This window comes from Myotis myotis, unplaced genomic scaffold, assembly GCF_014108235.1.
Source record: "Myotis myotis isolate mMyoMyo1 unplaced genomic scaffold, mMyoMyo1.p scaffold_m19_p_10, whole genome shotgun sequence".
NCBI classification, from domain to species: domain Eukaryota; kingdom Metazoa; phylum Chordata; class Mammalia; order Chiroptera; family Vespertilionidae; genus Myotis; species Myotis myotis.
Window position 1 is genome coordinate 16,632,107 of NW_023416314.1, and position 23,161 is coordinate 16,655,267.

The 23,161-nt window shown below is 35.2% G+C and overlaps 1 protein-coding gene across 2 annotated transcripts in view; it reads right to left on the reverse strand.

The window, feature by feature from the left end:
- Positions 1-23,161, reverse strand: part of CEP126 (centrosomal protein 126) — a 62,491-nt gene that overhangs the window by 23,170 nt on the left and 16,160 nt on the right. The window contains exons 3-6 of one of the 2 annotated variants that reach the window (XM_036324602.1): positions 19,959-20,104; positions 15,613-15,703; positions 6,169-6,358; positions 1,580-3,686 (exon numbers count right to left, since the gene is read on the reverse strand). In XM_036324602.1, the coding sequence (XP_036180495.1) occupies positions 1,580-3,686; positions 6,169-6,358; positions 15,613-15,703; positions 19,959-20,104 (2,534 nt within the window). Of the gene's footprint in view, positions 1-1,579; positions 3,687-6,168; positions 6,359-7,546; positions 7,670-15,612; positions 15,704-19,958; positions 20,105-23,161 lie in introns of those variants that run through there. The other variant, XM_036324603.1, reaches the window with a different exon arrangement.

Consider the following 23,161-nt stretch of genomic DNA (forward strand, 5'->3'; position numbering starts at 1 on the left):
TTTCTTAATATTTTTTCCTGATCAGCTTAGACTCTGATAAATGATATTTGCTTAATAACTATATATATATATATATATATATATATATATATATATATATATATAATTTTAGTAGAAAAAGCACGGAACTTGGAGTCATAGATATTTAATTTAAAATACCAATTTTGCTATTTACTAGCTCTTGACCTTGGGAAATTCTATTTCTTTCTTTGCAAGTGGTGTTATAAAAAATACTTATTTCTCAGGATTGTTGTGAGGTTTAAATGAGACAATAACTATAAAGCACCTGGCACTGTAAGTGGCACAGACTAGGAACTCACAATTTATTTATCATTATTACTTTAGAGTGTCAATTCTGTATGATGCTTTCATCTTTTGGAAGCAGTGTGAAAACTAAAGTTACATTGTAAAATGGCTGAATAAAAAAAGATGGCATCACAGAGAGTAAGTCAGAACAAACGTGAGAGTAGAGGACTATTTTTTTTTTATTCCACTCTAGTGAGAGATATAATTTTTTTAAAATCTAAATTTTGTAGATATGTACTGAAGATTTTTAGATTATAGTCTTTGCATTTAGCTTTCCATCTGTCAATATGGCTTGTGTCTGTTCAATTCAAGAAAGTCTGGGTGTCTAAATTAAGTACCAGGCACAGTTAGGACCTGGTAAATTACAAAAAAGTTCCTTGTTCTTAAAATCTCATGGTCTAACTGAAGAAGACTTTAAATAGTCAATTTTAAAGCAACTCCCTTCTTTATATCTTCTTAATACTTATTCATACCTTTGGGGAAAAAAGCATTGCTTTTCTGTCTCCCGCCCCCCCTCGCACCTCTCCTGCCGCCCCAGCTCCAAGTCCTAGCTATTTCTCAATAGGGAACTGATTCCCAGTGGTAGGAAAATTTATGGTCACCTAGTCCATTCTTCAGAGGAAAGCAGCTTCATGAAGCAGCAACCAGCTACAAAGGGCAATGACATTTTGTAGAGAAATACTTTTCAAAAATGTTTAAAGCAATGCTATTATTTTTTCTTTTCATATGAAAACCAACATATATAACAGATAACAGTAGAGCTTCCATTCTTTTGGAAAGGGGATGGAAGAGTTTGGCACATCTATCATTAGTTTATAATAATTCAATTTCACAAACATTTAAAACAAAAAAAAGGAAAGTATTATAACACCATTTATTTACCTACCTGGAATAATTTAAACAATTTTTTTACTGAGATTATTTTACAGACATTTTGACTATAATATTGGGGTAATGACAGAATGAAATGGTATAACAATTAGACCATATTCTCTGTCCTCCCTCTTTTAAATTAACAAAAGTAATGGAAAAAAATGGAGGCTAGCAAAAGTTTCTAATTTTAGTTGAGCAATGGTTGGGTAATTCTCTTAACTTCAGCTATTAGATAGCTAAGGGTGCAATATTAAAGAAAATAAGTTGCTTCTATAAGGTTATTATTTAACATTTACATATATATATATATGGTCTACATTACTGTACAATAAGAAAAATGTCACATGAATTTAAAGAAGTTATACATTTTATCTATAAAAATATATAAATTTATTCTTACCAGCAGCCTTTTCATTTTGACCCAGACTATTATGCCGTCTTTTCCACGAGGGAACAGATTCTTCTTTAGCAGGTCTAAAAGCCACCGAGTGATGACTTTCTTCATAAACAGGACATCTTTGTGCACAATATAATGTCTCATCCTGCTGGACAATGATTTGAGTGCCATTTGAATGATGTGTTTTTGCTAAAGTTTGGCACTCAGAGCAACAATATGGTAGAGATGGCATCACAGGGATCGAGTCGGAACAAACATGTGAGAGTGGAAGACTACATACTTTATTCCACTGATTCACCTTGTGTTCTGCTGGAAGCACATGTTTCAAATTAAAATAGTTATTTGTAATAATGTTATGAGAATTTTCGGGCATTTCTGATTGACACTGAAGCACTTGTATATTTTTATCACTCCTAATATTTGGTGGAGTTTTAGGAGGATGAGGTACAACTAATTTACCCTGAGCTTGTAAAAACGTGTTGGCTTTGCTTTCAGACTGTGCTGGAATAACAGTGCCTTTTCTGTTTGTATATAGAAATCCTGATTGGACGTTAGCAGATTTTGCTCTAATTACCTTTTCTCTACCTCTTTGTATATTAGCTTTCTGAGTTTTAGAAACACTATTATGTGTGGGAGATTTACTTTCCTCTTTTTCTGAGGCTGGCCAGGCTTGTTTAGCAATATTAAAAGCTGAAGGTATAAAGCAGTTCGAAGACACATGGTTTGTTCTAGCCTCTCCTGAAGCAGCAAGATTTTGAGAGACAGAATCATCCTTGGGCTTTTTTCTATTAGCAGAATTTACAGCACAAGCAGGAACACTCATTATGTTGCTGGAAACATCACTCCTCGTTTGAGTGTGGAATGATTGAGACCACTGTTGAGACTTTTCTATTCCATTCTTCAGTGAATGATTATATTCAGTTTCATCAACCCATCTCAGTTTTTTAATAGTCTTTGGAATTTCTGCCATTTCCCCTTTTTCTTTTGTTAATTCAATACTATCTCTGATAGCTTCTGCTTTTTTATTTCTTAACTTAAAGCCTTGATTTATAATTAGTGCCTTAAAAGAATCATGTTCGATGTTTGATTCTTTCTTTAAAATACTTTTAAGAAACCTCACACTGCTCCTTTCAGCAGTATTGTATTTCATTTTCTTTTCCTGATCAACTAAGTCATAATTAGAAATTACATTAGACAATAATGTTGATGTTTCAGTTATTTTCTGTTTTTTATCTTTTGAATCAGAGTTGTGAGGTATGTAGGCAGCTGGAAAATTGTCTGAAAATAAAGGCAACTCTTCCTTATTAGAATGAAAATATTTTATCTTTTTATCATCTTTCAATTCTCCTAACTTATCAGAACACTGCACTGGGTCAATTTCATTATTATGTATAATCTTCTTTGGTAAAGGTTCAGTTGATTGTGTATTAGATGGCAAAATTAAAGATGTTGCCACAGGTACAAATGAAGTAGGAATTGAAGTAGTTCTATTTTCTTGAGTTAATTCAGAATATTTCACTTGGTCTGAAATTGTAGCCATTTCTTGAGTTAGAGAATCTGGAGTGTCCCAGGCTTTGCTGCATTTAAATGTTGGGCTCTCTCTTTTGAATGCCCCAGAACAGGAGTCAGCTGTACTCACAGTGCTGGTTTCAGAGGTCTTTTTGTTTTTTTTATTGGGTATAAATATGGACGGACTACATACAAAATCTACTAAATTATTATTAGTATTTGTGGTTCCTTCCACAGTTCTACATAGAGCAGATGGATTTTGTTCTTTACTATTAAAATATTCACCTGAAGGTAGAACATTAGGTTTACTTAAAATATCTGAGAAAGGTATGTCAGTTTGAGTATTTGGATCATCTAAGTTTTTTAGCCAATTATTTATATGTTGAGTTTTAGAGAATGTCAGTTTATCTTTATCAAAGCCGCCTAGATGAGCTGACTGTAGATTTGCTGATTTGAGGAAAACAGAATTCTGCTGAACTGACGTGGGAGGCTCCTTATTAACAAGTGATAAATAGATTTGTTCACGTTCTCCAGCCTCAAGACTATCTATACTTGAGAGGGTTTCAGAATTCGTTATCTGATTAACATCATCACAAAATTTCTGAAAGAAAAAAGAACAAAATTTTATAGCTTAGAAATTTTGTAAATGCCAACATTTATGATTTATCACATCATTATTACTGAGCCCAATTCTCCTTGGCATATAAAATACAGTGAAATAATCATAAACAGTGTAGGCATATCCATGATCTATATGTCTGGAGCAGTCCTCAGAATGAAAAAAGAGGGAGCTAAAAAAGACTTTGATAATAGAGTTGTAGCCTTAATTTTTCTGCCTAAAGTAACTACCCAATTATTCTAGGCACAGTTATAGCTTGGAAAATAATTTTGCTATTGCTATTCCATTTAGAATATGAAGTTTCTTGAAGGTTTCATAATAGCACGTGAAAAAGTTATTTACAAATGGCATTTTTTCCTAAAACATTCTCTAGACTTGAATGAAGCTCCTAAAAGCTCAATGACCCTCATCTGAATTTCCTCTTGGAAGGGCTATATCCTCCTATACAATAAAAGCCTAAAATGCAAATTGTCCCCTTGGGTGGTCGTTCGACTGGGAGTTTGACCACTCACTACAATGTGCGCTGACCACCAGCAGGCCAGGCCGAGAGACCCCACCGGTGCATGATCAGGGCCAGGGAGGTATGCAGGAGGTTAGCCAGCTGGGGATGGGGCCGCAGGAGGGCTCCAGGGCATGTCTGGTCCATCACACTCAGTCCTGATCGGCCAGACCCCAGCAGCAAACTAACCTACTGGTCAGAGCGTATGCCCCCTGGTGGTCAGTACACGTCATAGAGACTGGTTGACTGGTCTACTGTCTGCCCCTGGTGGTCAGTGTATGTCATAGCAAGTGGTTGTGTAGCCTTAGCATATTATTAGCATTTTATACTTTGATTGGTTGAATGGCCGACCGGACATATAACATATTAGGCTTTTTTTATCCTAACATATACAGGGTCTGTAACATCCAAAATGACCAAAGGCTCAACCAATCGGAAGTCAGTCCTGCAGTCAGTGCTGTGTTGCCATGGCAATCCAGCACTGACTACTGAGGGGCTGCAACCTGGGCAAGTGCTCTGACTGGGAATTGAACCATGACCTCCTGGTTCATAGGTTGATGCTCAACCACTGAGCCACACTGGCTATCCTTCATGGAGTTTGTTGAGCTTTTTGGATCAAATTTGAAATGTTTTAGTCATTGTTTCTTTAAACAGTCCGTCCCTTCTTTTTGGGATTTTAATTAACTGTATGCTTGATATTGTCTCACAGGTCAGTAATGTTCTTTTCATTTATTTCTAGTCTTTTTCTCCCAGTGATTCAATTGAATAATTTTTATTGCCATGTCTTCAAGTCCATTAATCTTTTTGCCCACCCAGTAAAATTTTCATTTCAAATATGCTTTTCAGATCTAGGTTTATTTAGTTCCTTTAAAATATCCTTTTTCATTATGTTCATTTTTACTTTAATTCCTTGAAAATATTTATAAAAATGGTTTTAAATTCCTGCCTGTTGATTCCATCATTTCTGTCATTTTTGCATCTGATTTTATTGACTAAGTTTTTCCTAGTTATCTGTTATATTTTCTTGCTTCTTCACATGTCTAGTAAGTTGTGATTAAATGTTGGACACTGTGAGCATTATGTTGTGTATCAAGATTTCAGTCTTCTTTAAGAGAGTGTTAAGGTTTTTTTGACAGGCAATTGAGTAACTTGTGGATTTTTTTGAGGCTTATCCAGAGTGTATGTCTAGGTAAAAAGTCTATGTAATCATAGGACTTATCCCATTTGTTTCCTTTTTCCCCCCCAAGATTATATCCTATACTGCCTGATGTGTAATGTCTGAAAACATTTGTTTCATACATTTTATTCATAATTATAGTAGTTTATAGCAGGAAGATACTTCATCATAGTCAGAAGTCTCCTGCTTTGCTTTTTTAACCTTGCCACTATTGCTTAGTTATTGAATTAATCAGACCAAGTTTATGAATTTAATCTTGGTATCAGCCTACTAAGGACTGAAAAATAAAGCACATGAATATTTCAGGAAAATCAGCTGAAATCCCACTCACTGGTGGGAAAATAACAAAGTAAGTGCCCTAAGAGATAGAATATAAGCACCATTTTTTGCTAATTGCACCCTATTTTCATTAAGAACCTACTGTCCACATGCAGTATAATTTTCAGGTTGCATTTTATAATCCAGTCTCTAATAGTGACACATATTACATTCTACTTTCAAATAGCTTTCTTGTTAGTCAGTAAATATCATTCATAAGCATATTTTTCTAAATATAAGATGGAAAAAGAAGAATAGAGGAAGCAGAGGGGGAAATGAATAAAATGTAAGGAAAAAACCAAGAAATTATTTTTCTAGTATCTGTGATGAATTTGTGTTAATTCATCCACATTCTTTTTCATGGCCTATCACTGGCAAATGGCATACATTTCTTTAATGGAGAAAACTGCAATGAACATAGAATTGTTACTAGATCATAAAATATTAATACCATATCTATAGTTTCATACTTGCAAACTCCTTAGATGTTGATCTTCTCGGAGTTTCTGAGTTTCCATCAGTTTAAGCTGGAATCCATCTTTGTTAGTAGCCAAGTGTGTCCTGCTGTTTTCCTTCATTTCTTTATCACAATTGATTTTGGATAAGAGATATTTCTGGTCATTTTTTGATAGTGACGAAGGCAAGGCATTACCTATAGCTCTGTGAACCATACATAAAAATATTTAGTACATTTAAATAACTTAACTTTTTTACATACATATAAATGACACATTCGTGTAATGTGTGTATGTGTATGTGTGTGTCCAGATAATTACATATAAGGATATTGGAGAAATATATATATTAGCATGGGAATTTAAGGCAGTCAACGATAGAATAAAAATGGCTGTAGCATTATAGTTCTAATAAAGCACTCCACCTTCATGTAGGAATGTCCAATTATTTATAGCTTTGATTATTAAATCCTATTCCTCTATTGTTTAGGATAGATACAGAAGGAATTCCTTTAGATGTGTAGAGTCAGTCCTCGGTTCTTTAAGAGCATTCCTATCTGGATAATAATTTGCATTACATTAGTTCTAAGTTGGTGTCATGGCTAGTAGATAGTCCTATAACTCTAGTAGAGTTGTTTGAAGATTCATGTAGGTAAAAAATTGCTTGTCAGGGCAGGCAGGAATTTCCATTCTAACTTACTAGGCTTGGGTGTTTGCATCTTATTCCATGGAGAAGTGTGAACACACTTGTTTCCAGTTGAATCACATATATAAAGCATGGTTTTTATGTCACAGAAAGGTATCTTTAATGTAGACTCTACTTTTAGTGTGCCAAAATGCCACCCCAAATCATCAGGGGATGACATCATCTTCTATTAGAATTTTGCATCTTCTAGAAACTTACAGCATGCTACAGTTTAGCATAAGTACAAAGTGCAAAACAAAGAACAAAGGAAGATTTTGGGTGGAAGTGGGATCAGGATGAGGTGTATAAAAAAAGCTGACTGCTGCTGCACTAGAGCCATTAGTGTGAATCCCAAGGGCATTTACTCCTAATTCATTTGAATTCAATTCTTCAAGTCAATGAAGATAAAAATGTTTTAGAAGGTGAGGTATGTATATACCTATCTCCAATACCCATATACATTTTTATTTGGACAAAATGACACAGTCTGGCTCAATGAGTACTAGATTTCTGACTATCTTTTTGTGACCACAGGGAAATCAGGGAGAGCAAGGAGTTATTTAACACAAATTTCTGAACACTGAAAGTATGTTTCTCTCACTTCCTTTTAGGCCTTTCTCCTCTAACATATTCCTTCCCCTTCAATCACCCTTCCCAAACAAAATATTGCTAAATCTACAAAGTATCCAATAAACTCAATTTATTTACCTTTAAGTTGTCGTCTCTCAACTCTTTCTTCTCTATTTTCTTCTCTATTCCACTTGCTTTTCTTCTCTTCTCTACATTCTTCCCCCAGTGAGGAGGATTGAAGGGATGGATAGGAATAAAAGGAGATGGGGAGGTAGAAAGAGAGGGAGAGTGAAGCATGGGGGGAAAGGAAGAAGAAATCATAAAGGAAGAAGAAACAGGAGGAATTGGAGAGGGAAAATCTAAATAAGTTGGAAGCAAACATGGAGAGGGAGTTAAATGCAAAGATGAGAGAGAAAGAGGAATAGGTGAGGGAGGGGAGGATGGAGAGAGAGAAGAGGAAGGTAAAGGAGAAGCAAGAAAGGATGAAGAGGAAGAAAACTGTACAGAGGGTGAAGAAGATGTGGAATTAGAAGGAGATGAAGACAAAGAAGAGGATGGAGAGTGATAGGGAGGCGGGTGGGAGAGAAGAGAGGGAGGCGGATGGTCTGCAATGGCCTGGGGCAGATTTGACAATGTGGTTTGTGGAACAGATTGCTGGACTGACTGAAAAGAATCTAAGTTAGCAGGATGTTCTGGCAATGGAGCAACATAAGAAAGGGTGGGGACAAATTGATGAGGGGGACGACTGGATAAACCGGAAGGCTTCAAAGCTGGGAGAGCTTCCAAAGGGACTGGGGAGACAACCAGTTGAGCTGGAAGGGAACGACGAACAAGGGCAGGCATTAGAGTGGCTGGGGTACAATGCTGTGCTGGAAGGAAATGTTTGTGCCTGAAAGTTTTGTAAAATAACTTGCTCTGTGAGTCAGAGTCAGGAATGGTTGGAGAACTTCGGGGTGGCTGTGGCAAATGGTCAGGTGGGCCACAAGGAACTGGGGCTGGTAGAAAAGGGAAACTGCTAGAAAAGCTGGGAGTTACTGGGGCTGGAGGGCGAGGAAGATATTTAGTTGGGTAGGACAATAATGGGCCTGGTATAAAGGTCTTTGGAAAAGTAGAGCGAACAGATGGACGGATAGGCAGGGTATAGGGCTGGCGAGTGGGAGAGACAGTAGGATAGCTTGGAAGAATTTGGGAATGGTGGGATAGCAATGGGGCCCGTGAAGGAGACAGCTGACCAGGTAAGTAGGGATCAGATGTGGAGACAGCTGGACAAGCAGGAATGGATCTGCACAGGTGGGAAAGCATTTGGACAGGCAGGTAGAGAGACAGCCTTATTAAATGGTTTTTTAGTTTAGTTTTAGTTTATGGGTTGCCTACAGGCTTTTGATTAATAATATTTTTTTGTCCTTAGGATCCATGTATAATCTTCTTTGTTCAATCATGTGCTCTCACATGGGCTGAGAAATGTACATAGCTTATTCAGATTCCCTTTTCTTAATTCCTTGCTCTTAGAATATTTTCACCTCTCAGAAGTCTGATAGTCATATGGATAATGAATATAGGCTAGATCAGTGATGGCGAACCTTTTGAGCTCCGTGTGTTAGCATTTTGAAAAACCCTAACTTAACTCTGGTGCCGTGTCACATATAGAAATTTTTTGATATTTGCAACCATAGTAAAACAAAGACATATTTTTGATATTTATTTTATATATTTAAGTGCCACTTAACAAAGAAAAATCAACCAAAAAAATGAGTTCGCGTGTCACCTCTGACACGCGTGTCATAGGTTCGCCATCACTGGGCTAGATGATCTGGTTTAAAGCATTAGTACAAAGGGCAAATAGAGGTCAAATAGACCGCTGCTCAGTTCTGGCCAGATTTCTCAGCATAGCATGTGGTTTAGAATTTATGGTCTAACCACAAATACATGGATATTGGAGATAGGTATCTAACAACATCTTTTAAAGTATAAAAATTCAATGTGAGAGTAAAATAGAGCTTCTTTTACCGCACTTCTACCAGAGAGTCAAGTATATTATCTTTGTGATAAGTATTTCGAATGTGCTGGAAGGTTGATTACTTATATATACTTATATAAGTAATTACTTATTATACTTATACTTAGTTAGTCCCACATTAACATTTTTGTGTCTCATTATTTCCTGAGGCAGCTTCAATTGTCATATGAACACATTCTCTTTTTCTTGTGGCTTAAGCTTTGAATACCTTTCATTTTTTCATATAAAATTTTTCTCCTTTAGAAGACCACATTACCAACATCTTAAAATTTTAAAAATCTATTAGTAATATTTTCCATATTAGAACAATTGTTTATGGGTACTGATATATCTCTCTTTCTTTGGAAACTCCCTATTTCTTGGCATTACAGTGATTTGCTGCATAATGACATTCTGGTCAATGACAGACAATATACATGACTCTAGTCCTGTAAAATTATTAGGGAAATAAAAAATTTCTATTGTCTAGTGATGTTGTAGCCATCATATCATCTTAGCCCAACACATTCCTTACATGTTTCTGGTGATGCTAGTATAAACAAACCTACAGCACAAAAAATTATGTATAGTGCATCATCCTTGATAATGATAATAAGCAACTATGTTACTTATGTATTTACTCTACTGTACTTTCTATTGTTACTTTAGAGTGTGCTCTATTTGTTTATAAAAACCGTTTGCTGTAAGACAGTGTGCTGTGTTATACTGGCAGCAGGCTCATACATCTCACATTCACTGTCTCCCGATTGCATAATTTTCTCTTGTGTTTGATTTAATCTGCTGTTGTTTTGTACAGTAACATGCTTCACAGCCTAGATGTGGAGTAGGCTATACCATCTAGGTTTGTGTATGGACACTCTATGACTTTGTACAATGACAAAATTGTTTAATTACACATTTCCCAGAATGTATCCTGGTCATTAACTGGTGCATGACTGTGCTTATTCATGAATGCATTTTAGATTTATATTCCACAAAAAAAGCCTTTTTAATGTAATAATAACTCTTCAATACTTGCAACTTACTTATATTTGTGATAAATAGTACATATAAATATTTCTATTAACCTTACATCTGGTCATTAATATTTCAATATCTTATATTTTATAGCATTTTATAGTTTACAAAGCATTTTCACACACATTATTTAATATTGTTAGTTATCTGTGAAAAAAAGGTCAACTTTTTAATAAGTAAACCAGTGTTCTCGCTACAAATTTTGCACATCTGTTGTTTTACAAAAACATAACATTTATATGTGTGTATGTGTATATATAGGTATAGATATCATAAAGTCATAGTCATAACAGTATATTTCAATATAGTGAGCCTGGCTTCTGGCTGAGTGGTGCTCCACCTGTGGGAGCACATTGACCACCAGGGGACAGCTCCTCATTGAGCATCTGCCCGCTGGTGGTCAGTACACATCATAGTGACTGGTCATTCTGATCGTTCCATCATAAGGGTTGCTTAGGCTTTTATTATATAGACTAGAGGCCCAATGCACAAAATTCGTGCACATTAAAAGGGAATTAATTGCCCTAACCAGTTTTGTCTAGTGGATAGAGCATTGGCCTGTGGACTCAAGGGTCCCAGGTTCGATTCCGGTCAAGGGCATGTACCTTGGTTGTGGGCACATTCCCAGTGGGGAGTGTGTAGGAGGCAGCTGATCGATGTTTCTCTCTCATTGATGTTTCTAACTCTTTATCCCTCTCCCTTCCTCTCTGTAAAAAAAATCAATAAAATATATATTTTTTTAAAAAGGGAATTAGCGGAGATATTTTAATATTGCTATTTGCCCTTTCTCTATAATAGAAGTGTGAGAGAGGAAAGGAAATTAGTAAAATGTATATGAAAATAATATATAAATTTATTAATAAATAAACAGTAACAAAAGGATATAACAACAACAGAGGCATGATATAAAAACGACAAAAACATGATATGAAAACAACAAAAACATGATATGAAAACAACAAAAACATGATATAAAAACAACAGTGATGCAAACAATGACTGATAAAGTGATTAAACTTATTCTAATATCTCCACATTAAGAGTGAAAACACTTTCAGAGTGCTTGACTAATTTCCCTTGTGATGAAGTACTTAGAACTTTAACTGTAACATCACATGCTCTTCAAACTCGAGAGAAAGCAACATATAACTGACCATGTGCAAAAACGGGTTCAGGTAGGAATATGCCTACTTTGTCTAGAGTTTGTCCTTGTGATTTATCAATAGTCATCACGGGAAACCATCGTCGAATCAATTTAAATTGGAGGCCAGTGTCAGATGGGGACAAATTAATTCTTGGAATCAGAATAGCCTCTCCCTCTACAGATTCTGTTAGTACTTCAGCTTCGATAATGTTAGGTCGTAATCTTTTGATAATAAATCTGGTACCATTACAAAGACCCCATTTACTATTGAGATTTCTCAATAGCATGATGATTGCACCCACTTTCAATTTTAATTTATGACATGGCATTCCCAAAGGAATAATACTATTAAGAAATTCGATGGGAAAATTTTCCTTTTCAGCATCATCTGTGGAATCAATGGAATCATCACTCAAATATATGTGAAAATCTCCATCGAGTATATCCAAATTTTCTTTTTTTTTTTTTTTTTTTTTTATTGCTTAAAGTATTACAAAGGGTATTACATATGTGTCCATTTTATCCCCCCGCCCTAGACAGTCCCCTAGCCTCCCCTATCCCCCAATGTCTTATGTCCACTGGTTATGCTTCTATGCATGCATACCCAAATTTTCTTCATTTAATTTTTGAACATGCTCATTTTTTGGACAAAGAATTGCATGTTTAGATATATGTTTAATATTATCTATAGCAGTGGTTCTCAACCTTGGCTGCACATTAGAATCACCTGGGAATCTTTTTAAAATCCTGATTCCTGGGCCTCATCTTCCTGTTTCTTTGTTATAGGTTGGGGCCACAACATTAGTAACAAAGAAACAGAATTAAAACTTTATTGTGGGGAGCCGCTACAGTGTTTTGGACAGGTTCAAGCCTTGGACTGATGAGAGGGCACAGTCGTCTCATTGCCACATGCAAGTCCCAGCTTGGAGGGCAGAGCCCTCCCAGCACAATTATACCCAACAGCTGTAGTTGTAAGCTTGAACCTATGCTCCGAACATGTGGCCACACGTGCCTGAGTGATGTAGGCTTGATAGAGTTCAGGTGCATGTAGTTCAGGATTGAAACCCAGGAGAATGTTGTAAACATTTTGGTCACGCCCTTACTTTGCCTCATAGCATCTGCTATAAGGGCATGGCTGTGGGCATGGTCGCTGTCTCTCAGAGAAGCAGTGTCTCACCAAGACCTGGCTTTCATTCTCTTGTCTGTTTTTTCTAAGCCTTTCAGTCGCCCCCACTCAGGTTCACCCCTGGCGGTGCTGGCACGGCACACTTTATAAAGATATGCCTCCACGCTCCCAGGGCAGGTTCCTGCCTCAAACCTCGCCCTTACAGGAAACAGCTCTGGGAATCAGCTCGGGGGAGGGTGCAGCTGTTGCCAAGACAACCCCTGCAGGACTGACTCCCTTCTGCTTGGTCGCGGTTCTGGTCGTGATGAACAATACCCAGGGTTTTTATATAAGTAGACTAGAGGCCTGATGCACAAAATTTCTGCAAGGGGCTCGGCCCTCGCAGCTGCAGCTGCCTTGGGCCCTCGCAGCCCTGGCTTCGTCCATAAGCTCGTCTGGATGGTCATTTTGCTGTTTGGTCTAATTAGCATATTAGCTCTTTATTATATAGGATTACAAGAATAATATGAAAATTATGTATTCTAATTTAGAATGAAGACAACTTCTCATAAAACAATGATGTTATTTAACAGTCCTAGCAAAGATTTAGTGTAATGATAACTATGCTTGTTTATTACAGGGAAATCAAAGTTGTTCTGATATTTTACCTCTTCTAAGACTTTAAGAAACTATACCCTGTTAAACAAAATATTCTATCCTTTCATTCATAGTACAAAGAGTTCTTTTATTAAAAATATCCGATACCACAAGGGATAACAATTGGATACATAGAAAAAGAAACCCGAGAGTAAAAAACTGTGTACAAAAATGCTCATTACTTCTACACTAAATAGTTTGGAAATATTTATCACTTTAAATTCCCTCTGGATCCTAAACCCCCCTCTAATTGTCTGTCATCTTCCTTTTTCACACAAGCTTTTCCATAGTACTCTACAAGCATTGTCTTCACTGCTTCAACTTTTATTTTTTCCGTAACATACTGCTTGCTATCTAGCTTCTACCTCCACCACTTCAACATATTGATTTTGCTAATAGTTAACTGATCTAATAATTGAGTTTGGCCAATGGAAGACACTAGCAAGAAATGGGAGGGTGACAGAAAATATAGGTTTTTGATAATTATTCTGGTGGCTTCCTCTCTGCTGAGCTTGGTTTAACAGTGGCAACGTTCCTCTACTAGGACTGCAGGTGCTGTCTGGCAGCCCTCTTCTATAGTTCAGGTGTGTGATGGTCATGCTGACTTTGTTGTCACTTCCACGGGTGTTTCACCATCCTTAGTTGGTTTCCCAGTCCCTTAATTAATCTCTTTTCAGTTATCTCTTTTAAATGTGCCACCTGTTTCCTGCCAGGATCTTGGAAGATGTAACTTTTTGTTATTGGTTCCCTAGAAACAATTTGATCTTCATAAACTGTTTCTTTAATTCCATGATACCATGCTCTCCTAGTCCTATCTTATCCATTCTATTCCTCTTTGCAGGCTTCTCTCTTTTGTTTTTTCACTTCTTAAATGTTGCTGTTTTTTAGTGTTTTATCCTAGTCTTGTTATCACAGCACATAATTCTCCATGGTTGATCTCATTCATTGTGTTAGCTTCACATATCTTAAGCTTACTAGTAGGTCTTTCTCTTGAGCTTTAGATCCAATAGATACGATCAAATAGCCTTTTTTGGGGTCATCTTCAATCCATTATCTACACTTGTTCACAATAAATTGGAATATGTTAAAAAAGAAAAGTTGAACTTATCACCCATTGGTTTAAAATACTTCATTAGCATCTCTTAAACTTTCAGGATGAAGTTTATATTCCTAAGTATGCAGATGTATTTACTTCACCAATCTCATATCTAGCCAAGCTATTGTTATTTTGCATTCTATCATTCAGCCATGCTCTTACTCCCAGACCACATCTTTCCTTCTATTACTCTTGGCCTTTGCACATGCTCATCCCGCTGTCTGGAATGACATCCATCCTCTTGTTTAATGATTAACTCTTATTTTCTTCAAAGCTTTGCTGAAGAGTCTCCTCCTATTCCATGAGGTCTTGCCTGAACTACAATGAAGACTGAGAGGATAATTTAATTGTTCCTAGTTCTGATCAAGGAAACTATTGACCACAGGTATTCTAAAAATGGAAGTACTTTAGTAAATGACATCAGGTACAGGTAAAATATTAACATAATTTATGCCTGAAATGAAGCTGTCTCTAGTAAATAAATATTAAATATTATTATCATTACTTGTTTGGTACTATTCTATACTTTTGAAGCATTCACTTCTCTCCCAGTTTATATAATGATTGTATTTTACATTGTTATACTTTTCCATATCCCCTTTACAATTCTTGACCTAGTATTATGCATGTAGTAGCTCCAACAAACATTTCTAATAAATAAATGGGAAATATAGGATGTCAGAGAGTACTGTGTTGGTTGGCCATCTTATTGCTTCTAGATGACACATTTAAGCTATCCTGGAGAGGAAGCAGGAGACACTGTAGCTTTTTCAAGACACCAAGGAAAGATTTTCAGTGCAGAAAAACCCATTTCTAACCACAGAGTTACTCCTTTTACTTAAAATTATATCACTATAATTCAACACAATTTTCTCATCTTGGCAAAGATGAATAACCAATATCAATATTTAAAAATGGTTTTGATGATAGTTTCCAAAGACAATTATTCAACCTAAGCAGCATTGTAATTCCAAAACAACAAACTAAAATTCTGCCTTATTCTTGAAGCAAAATATTTATATTCCACTTAACCATAATTTAATCTGTGAAAATAAAATAGTAATTAAGGAGTGAGGAGTAACTGATGAAAAGGCCTATAAAACTCAGCAACTAGAGACTTATTTAATTATTATACATTAATAATTACACATGATAATAAATTACTTACCTCAAGTTTATTGTTGGTCTCTGGGAAGAGGGAAAGTTTACTTTTAAGTTGGAGTCTTGAATTTGTTTGAGGGCCTCTTCTAATGGAGGCACTGGTTTTTGAAAAAGTAAGGGGATAATAAAAATCAAATAGTTCAGAATCACTGCATCTTCAACAATCTCTTTATATAATTTAATTGGTCAATGATAAAATACTATTTCTAAAACTTTGGTAAGAAGAAAACATTTTTAAGAATAGTCTAAATAGTTTAAATTTAGACCTCTAATCCACAAAGAGAAATTGCTACTTCAAAATTCTCATAACCGATTTTAAGAATATTTATCTGGAAAAAAAGAAACTGTGAGAAATGTCCAGACTCTTTGTTCTTGCATACAAAACTCATTACATTTCATCTCAGAGTTCCATAAATTTCTGACAAAATTTATAAATATATACACATATATACATGTACATATGTATACATATGTACATGTATATACACATATACACATATATAAAACCTCACCTGAGGATATTTTTTCCATTGATTTTAGAGTGGAAGGGAGAGAGGGGGGAGTATGAGAGTGGGGAGAGAGAGAGAGAAAGAGAGAGAGAGAAAGAGAAAGAGAGAGAGAGAGAAAGAGAGAGAGAGAGAGAGAGAGAGAGAAACATCAATGGGAGACGCATTGATTGGTTGCCTCCCAGGTACATGCCCTTGACTGGGAATAGAATGCGCAACCCTTTGGTCAGTGGGCCGACACTCTAACCACCGAGCAAAAAATATTCTTGTGAAGAAAGGGGAAAGCTATGAAAACACCAACTAACATGTATTGAGTTAGGCATTATTTGTTGTAGGCATTATTTTTAAGCATTTTGTAGTATTATTTAATTTAATACTCACTATGCCCTATGAGGTAGATGCTATTTAAGTCTCCATTTTGCAACTGAGGAAACTGAGGCATACAGAAGGTAACTGATTTATTCACAGTCATACATTATGTACATACTATGTACATTCTTCTACATACTACTTAGCACCTCTAATTTACCTTCTTGTTTGAATTGAAACACAGCTGTCTTTTTATAAAATATATATTTTTATTTATTTCAGAGAGGAAGGGAGAGGGAGTCATAGAAACACCAATGATGAGAATCATTGATCAGCTGCCTTCTGCAAGTCCCCTATTGGGCTTTGAGCCCACAACCCGAGCCAGCAATCTGGGGATGAGCCCTGACTGGGAACTGAACCGTGACTTCCTGGTTCATAGGTTGATGCTGAGCCACACTGGCCTGGCGAAACCCAGCTGTCTTTTAAGTATATTGTTTCTCCTGAAACCCTCTTAAGTGAAGACATCATTTTTCTCTGATTACATACTACCTATAATTCAAATCCTGGCACCTCCACACAGTCTTTCCTGCTTTCTCCTTTGAAAATCCCATGTCATCAAACTTCCCTTATTACAATGTTTGTTATTTACCCTAAAATGCTTAAGCAAAACCAGTATATTATTACGTATGAATTAGTTCAAACTTGAACTCCAGAAATAGTCCATTTCCCTAATCAAGGAGTAATAGCATAATATACTAGTGACCAAAACACAATTATGAAATGGTTTGCTGGATATTCTAATCATAAAGGACCAGTCCTCTTGAGGCAGATACTATCAAGCTGTAGCTTTTTCTAATTAGCATAATCAATGTCCAAAATGGGTTTTTATTAGTGAAAAATAATAGCCTTTTGAGGAGCCTGACGAATATTTAATATGGGCTTTCTTTGTTGAAATTAAAGGCATTCAAAACAAGTGGATTTGCCTAAACATGTTAATCAGTCCCAACCCTTGCATGAACAAAGACCAAGAATCTAGGGAGGTCTATACTCTATGTTACGAATGGCATTTCAGGTTTGATCTCTAACCAGTCCTGTGTCCAGCCGTTAATATAGGAGCATTTCTGATGTCCAATACCAGAAGGCATAGAATTCTGTCTCTGGAATGTGGTTGTGTAAGGACCTTTCATTTAAGGTGCAGTCAGAGAACCTAAGAAGACAGAGAACTGGCACTTTCTTGAATTTACTGAAAAAGTTGTATAAATTGTTTTATATCTGCTTTGCTAATGACTAGTCATGCTCGATGATAGCCTGAGATTTGCTTTTATTAACTTTCACCACTTGTCTATCAAAGACAACTTAAAAACTAACTTAGGTCAATTTACAACCACCATTACTACTTTTGTTGTTATCTTATGACCTCCCAGTAACTATCTCTCATTTGCTGAGGATAATATAAGCCTATGTTTTTTGAGTGCTTACTGTGTATTAGGGTATTATTATTTAATTTAACGCACTAGTGCCATTGTTTTACTCTCATATTCTCCCTCTAACAATTTTCTGACCTCACTGAAACCAGCAATCCGTCGTCCTTCTTTTGTAGCATGGGAAAGAGTCAGCTCTCATGCATACATGATAAACTAAACTCATAGACCAATAGCTGTCTTACATAGTTTTGTTCTTCATTGATAGCACTGAATTTTCTTAAATTATTAATATTTTGTACAGGTATTATATTCATATTCAGAAATAAAGAATATATGATACACATTTGGCAGCTTACTCTCATCGCTCATTCATATATTCTTTCATTGTCTCTTTATGCAAATATAAGTAAATATGTTGGAATTTTCCCCTTTTCTCACATAGAAGGCAAAATATTATGTATACTGATCTGGGCCTTGATTTTACAATTAATATATCCTGGAAGTCAGGGATAAATACAGGTTTTATGAAAGCATATAATTTGTTTTTGCAAAAACTCTTTTGACTCTTTGTACCTAGACGCTTTGATAGCACCCTTTTTGAAGCAAACAATATTCATGAGTGGTAACTACTTCTTTGAGGCATTTGACACAAATGATTATATCTTCTCTCTTAAAACTATCTCCTCTTTTGTCTTCATATACATTATTTTCTTTGTTTTCTTTTGATTCGCACCTGCTTTCTTGATAACTACTTCTCAAAATCCACTTTTAGTTTTTCTTGCTCTACCTATAGTAAATGTAATAGTGTGTATAAAGGCTTTATTTTAGGCCATATACTCAGTTTTTGGTTTATACTCTGTTATTTAGCTTATCTTTCCTATGGCTTCATTTATCAACTATATATATACCTATCCATTAGTGACTCTTAAATATACATTTCAATTCCATATCTTTTTCTTAAATTTGAGACCCATATTTCTAGTTGCTGATTTGATTTCCCCATTTGAATGAGTCATGCGAGGCTCAAATTCAATGCACTGATTATATATCCTGAATATATTACCTCTTATTACCATATCCAGTGAAGTGCTTTAATTTAGTAGCTTAGCATCTCTTGCCTCAAATATTAAAATAATCTCTACTCTACCTATTTTAGTGTCTCTACTTCAATCCATCTTCCATGTGGTAACTGTAATTATCTTTCTAACAAATAAATCTAATTGTACCAGGGACCCCTAATTTCCTTCCTAATATCAGTTTTTCCTTTCTCCCTTGGCAATAGACTCTATATTGTTAGGGGTGGCAATATAAAAACATAAATTTTTTTTTCAGTCTCTCTTGCAGATGGAGATATAAAAAATTTAAAATTTAAATGTTCTTATAATACATTCTGCTACCATAGCAATTATCACTATATTTATTTTCAATGTTTATATTATTCTCAGCTCCAAAATAAGCTGTGAGATCTTTAATGGTAGAGTACAATTAGATTTCTCTATAGTTGTGCTTAGCCCAGGTATAACATATGTTTAACACATAAAGATGCTGCCTATCCCTTTTCTTTCTGAAGCTTTGACAGTTTGTTGTTAATTCCATGTTATTATTTAAGGTATAAAAAATGTAGATGGATACCAAAAGAATCAACTACAATCATATTTAAATCCTTAATTGATTCCAGGTCTTAGATTGTTAGATTATATCACTGTGTAGACTTTCCTTTTATTTTGCCAGTCTCTCAAATATGAATTTGAGTCACATGTGAATAAATGCCAGAATAAATGTGACACTAATTTACTGAACCTAAATGTTAAATTTTCCTTTTATAAAGCTATTTATTAGATCAAATTTAAAAATAACAAAACATTTAAGCCAGTATAAAGTAGAATCAAACTTGTGAAAATTCAAAATTTACTAATACAGCCAACAAAATATTCTCCAAATTAAACCAAGTTAAATTGCAATATTTCATTTGGTGAAAGTCTTATTACTTAAAAAGGGATACTAGTCTTTTAAATTTAAATTTCTACTTTATTTCTTTATTATTTTATCATCTACTCAAGTCAAATGTGATTATAGCTGTCATTTTTGTTCTCATATTCTAGAAATTAAGATACCTGCTCTCCTCCGCTGTGAAAGAGGGATATGGGCCCGCTGGAAATTTTCAGTAACTTCTTCAAACTTCTCTTTTCTTTGTTGAAGTATTTGTTCTCTAATTTGGTGTTCTCTTTCTTCTCGTTCTTTTTGTTTCTCTTCAAAATATCTAAATTTAAACATAAAGAAGATAGCAGAATTAGGTAATAAGTTTTAAAAATCTCAACACAGAAAATAGTTTCAAAACAATGCATTATATACTAGTAATATAGGGTGTCTCAAAAATGTATATACACACTTTGAATAATTATAAAAGCAGTGCTTATTAAAATACATTTCATTATCAAAATTGAGTTACCAGCTGTTAAAGTATATATACATTTTTGGGGCACCCTATATATTTAAAATTTTTACTGACTTAGAAACAACACATCTAGCATTTTAAAAAAGCCATTGGCAAAAAATTTAAATAGCTTTGTAAGTGGTAATTTCAGAACTTTATCCAGGTCAAAGAGAAGTCTTTATAATGAGGCTCTTTCTAATTTCCTACCTCCCAAGTTCTGCTGCAGAAAATTCTTTTCTAAAAAGCTACCTTATTTTCTGTAATGTGAAGAACTAACTCATTGGTGAAAGAAGCAGTCTTGCAAATTATCAGACAGTCAAGGAAATACTGTATATTTCTTTTTTTCTTTTAGACCAAAAATTTAAAATTGGCTGCCATGTTAAGTCTGAACTGTGCTAAAAATCCAGACAATGTACACAAAAATCTTGATTTCTAACCTCTCTTGAAAGTGTGGAAGACTTGGCATCCCTGGACTCTTATTCACTTATGGCTATAAACACCTATCTGTAATCCTTACCATTCCCTATTTTTCTTAACATTCACATTTTATTTATTTTTGATTGCCCCTGGGCACTTAAGTTTATGTTATCTAATTTAAACTGTATCAAAGAATTAAGTTTTGAAAAATATGTGTGTGTTTCAATTATTATTTGCTGGATAATGAGAAAAATAAAAAAAGCAAGCCTGCAACTCACTGGTAGAGAAGCCTCTTGGAATGCATGGTGATAGGGGTGGTTGGTTAGAACTAATCTTTAAGATTTTTAGTGTCATAGGTTACTAGTAATTATCTTTCCAAAGCATCCACTGGTTGGGGCATTATTCCAGTCTAAATAACTCAGATTTGTGGAACTATATTTCTGGGAAGTAGGGCTATTGATCTTCAAGTGGTCTAACCCCTGTGGTAAGTAGGAGGTTGTAGTGTAGTGCCACAGGAGGGAGAGAAGATTTTTACCTCTCCAAACAAACTCCTTCAATAATCCCTCCATGTCAAGACAAAGAAGCCTACTTTCACCACTTGATTCAACACAGCACTGGAAGATTCTATGAAAACACTGTTAAAACTAATTAAACAATTACAGTACGATACAAAATCAACATACAAAAATCGGTTGTGTTTTTGTATACTAACAACAAACAACCTGGAAAGGAAATTTTAAAAATTCAACTTACAATAGCATCAGAAAGAATAAAATACTTAGAAAAAAACTTAACCAAGGTGGTGAAAGACTTGTATACTAAAACTACAAAACACTGCTGAAAGAAATTAAAACACACACACACACACACACACACACACAATAAATGGAAAGACATCCCATGTTAATGGATTGGCAGACTTAATGTTGTTAACATGTCAATACCACCCAAAGTGACAATCCTTACCAAAATACCAATGATTTTTTTTCTCAGAAACCTAAAAAATACATCCTAAAATTCATATGTAATCACAAGGGACTCCAAATAATCAAAACTTTATTGAAAAAGAACAATGACAAGTCTTATACTTTCTGATTTAAAAACTTCCTAACATCTATGGGAATCAAAGCATTGTAGTACTGGCATAAAGACAGATGCATAGACCAATGGAGTATAGAGCCAAGAAATAAACCTTTGCAAGGTCAAATGATTTACAAGAAGGGTGCCAAAACCATTCAATGAAGAAAAGAGTTTTTTTTAGCTAATAATGTTAGAAACGTTTTGTATCTATATGCGAAGATAGATGCTCCACTATGTTCACTGCAGCATTATTCATGGTGACTAAGACATGGGAGCAACTGAAGTGTCCTTTGATAGATGATGTATACGTAGGATGCGGTACATATATACAATGGAATATTACTCAACCATAAAAATGATAAAATACTGCCATTTGCAGCAACATGGATGGATCTTGAGAATATCATGCTAAGTGAAAAATCAGATATAGAAGTCAAGAACCATATGACTTTCACTCATATGTGGAATACAAAATGGGAAGCAACAAATGAAAAAATTAAGACAAACAAGGAAAAACTTAAAAGAAGGGCAGACATAACCCACAAAAGGGACACTGCTGAAACACCTGGCTCAGGTGATCAGGGACATGTACCACTTGGCCCCATAGAACATCTACATCATAAGGCCATGATACCAAGAATGGGAGACATAAAAGACCCACAAAATATATAGAAATGAACACAGAGAGACAGCCCAAATGGGGAGAAAAACAAACAGTGCAAATGAAAGAACAGGAGAAATCTCCAGAAAAAGAGTGGAATGAAATGGAGGCAAGTAATCTACCAGATATAGAGTTCAAAACAATGGTTAAAATAATGCTCAACAAACTTAGTGAGAACTTCAATAGTATAAAAAGGACATAAAAACCATAAAAAAGAGAATCAGACAGAAATGTAGAATACAATAACTGAAATGAATACTATACTAAAAGGAATCATTATCAAATTAGATAAAGCAAAGGACATAATTAGAAATTTGGAAGACAAGGTAGCAGAAAACACCTAATCAGAGAAGCCAAGAGAAAAAAGAATTAAAAAATGAGGACTGTTTAAAGCAGCAGTTGCCTACCTTTCAGACCTCACGGACCACCAGTTGGCGACCGCTGGTTTAAAGGACCTCTTGGAAAACATCAAGTGTAAGAACATCTTCATCATAGAGGTACCAGAAGGAAAAGAGAGAGAGAGCAAAGGATCGAGAACCTATTTGAAGAAGTACTGAAAAACTTCCTTAACCAGTGAAGGAAGAAGACATATAAGTTCAGGAAGCAAAACAAGATGAACCCAAAAAGACCAACACCAAGACACATCATAATTAAAATGGGAAAGGTTAAAGACAAAAAGAGAATATTAAAATCACCAAGAGAAAGACAGTTAACTACAAGGGACC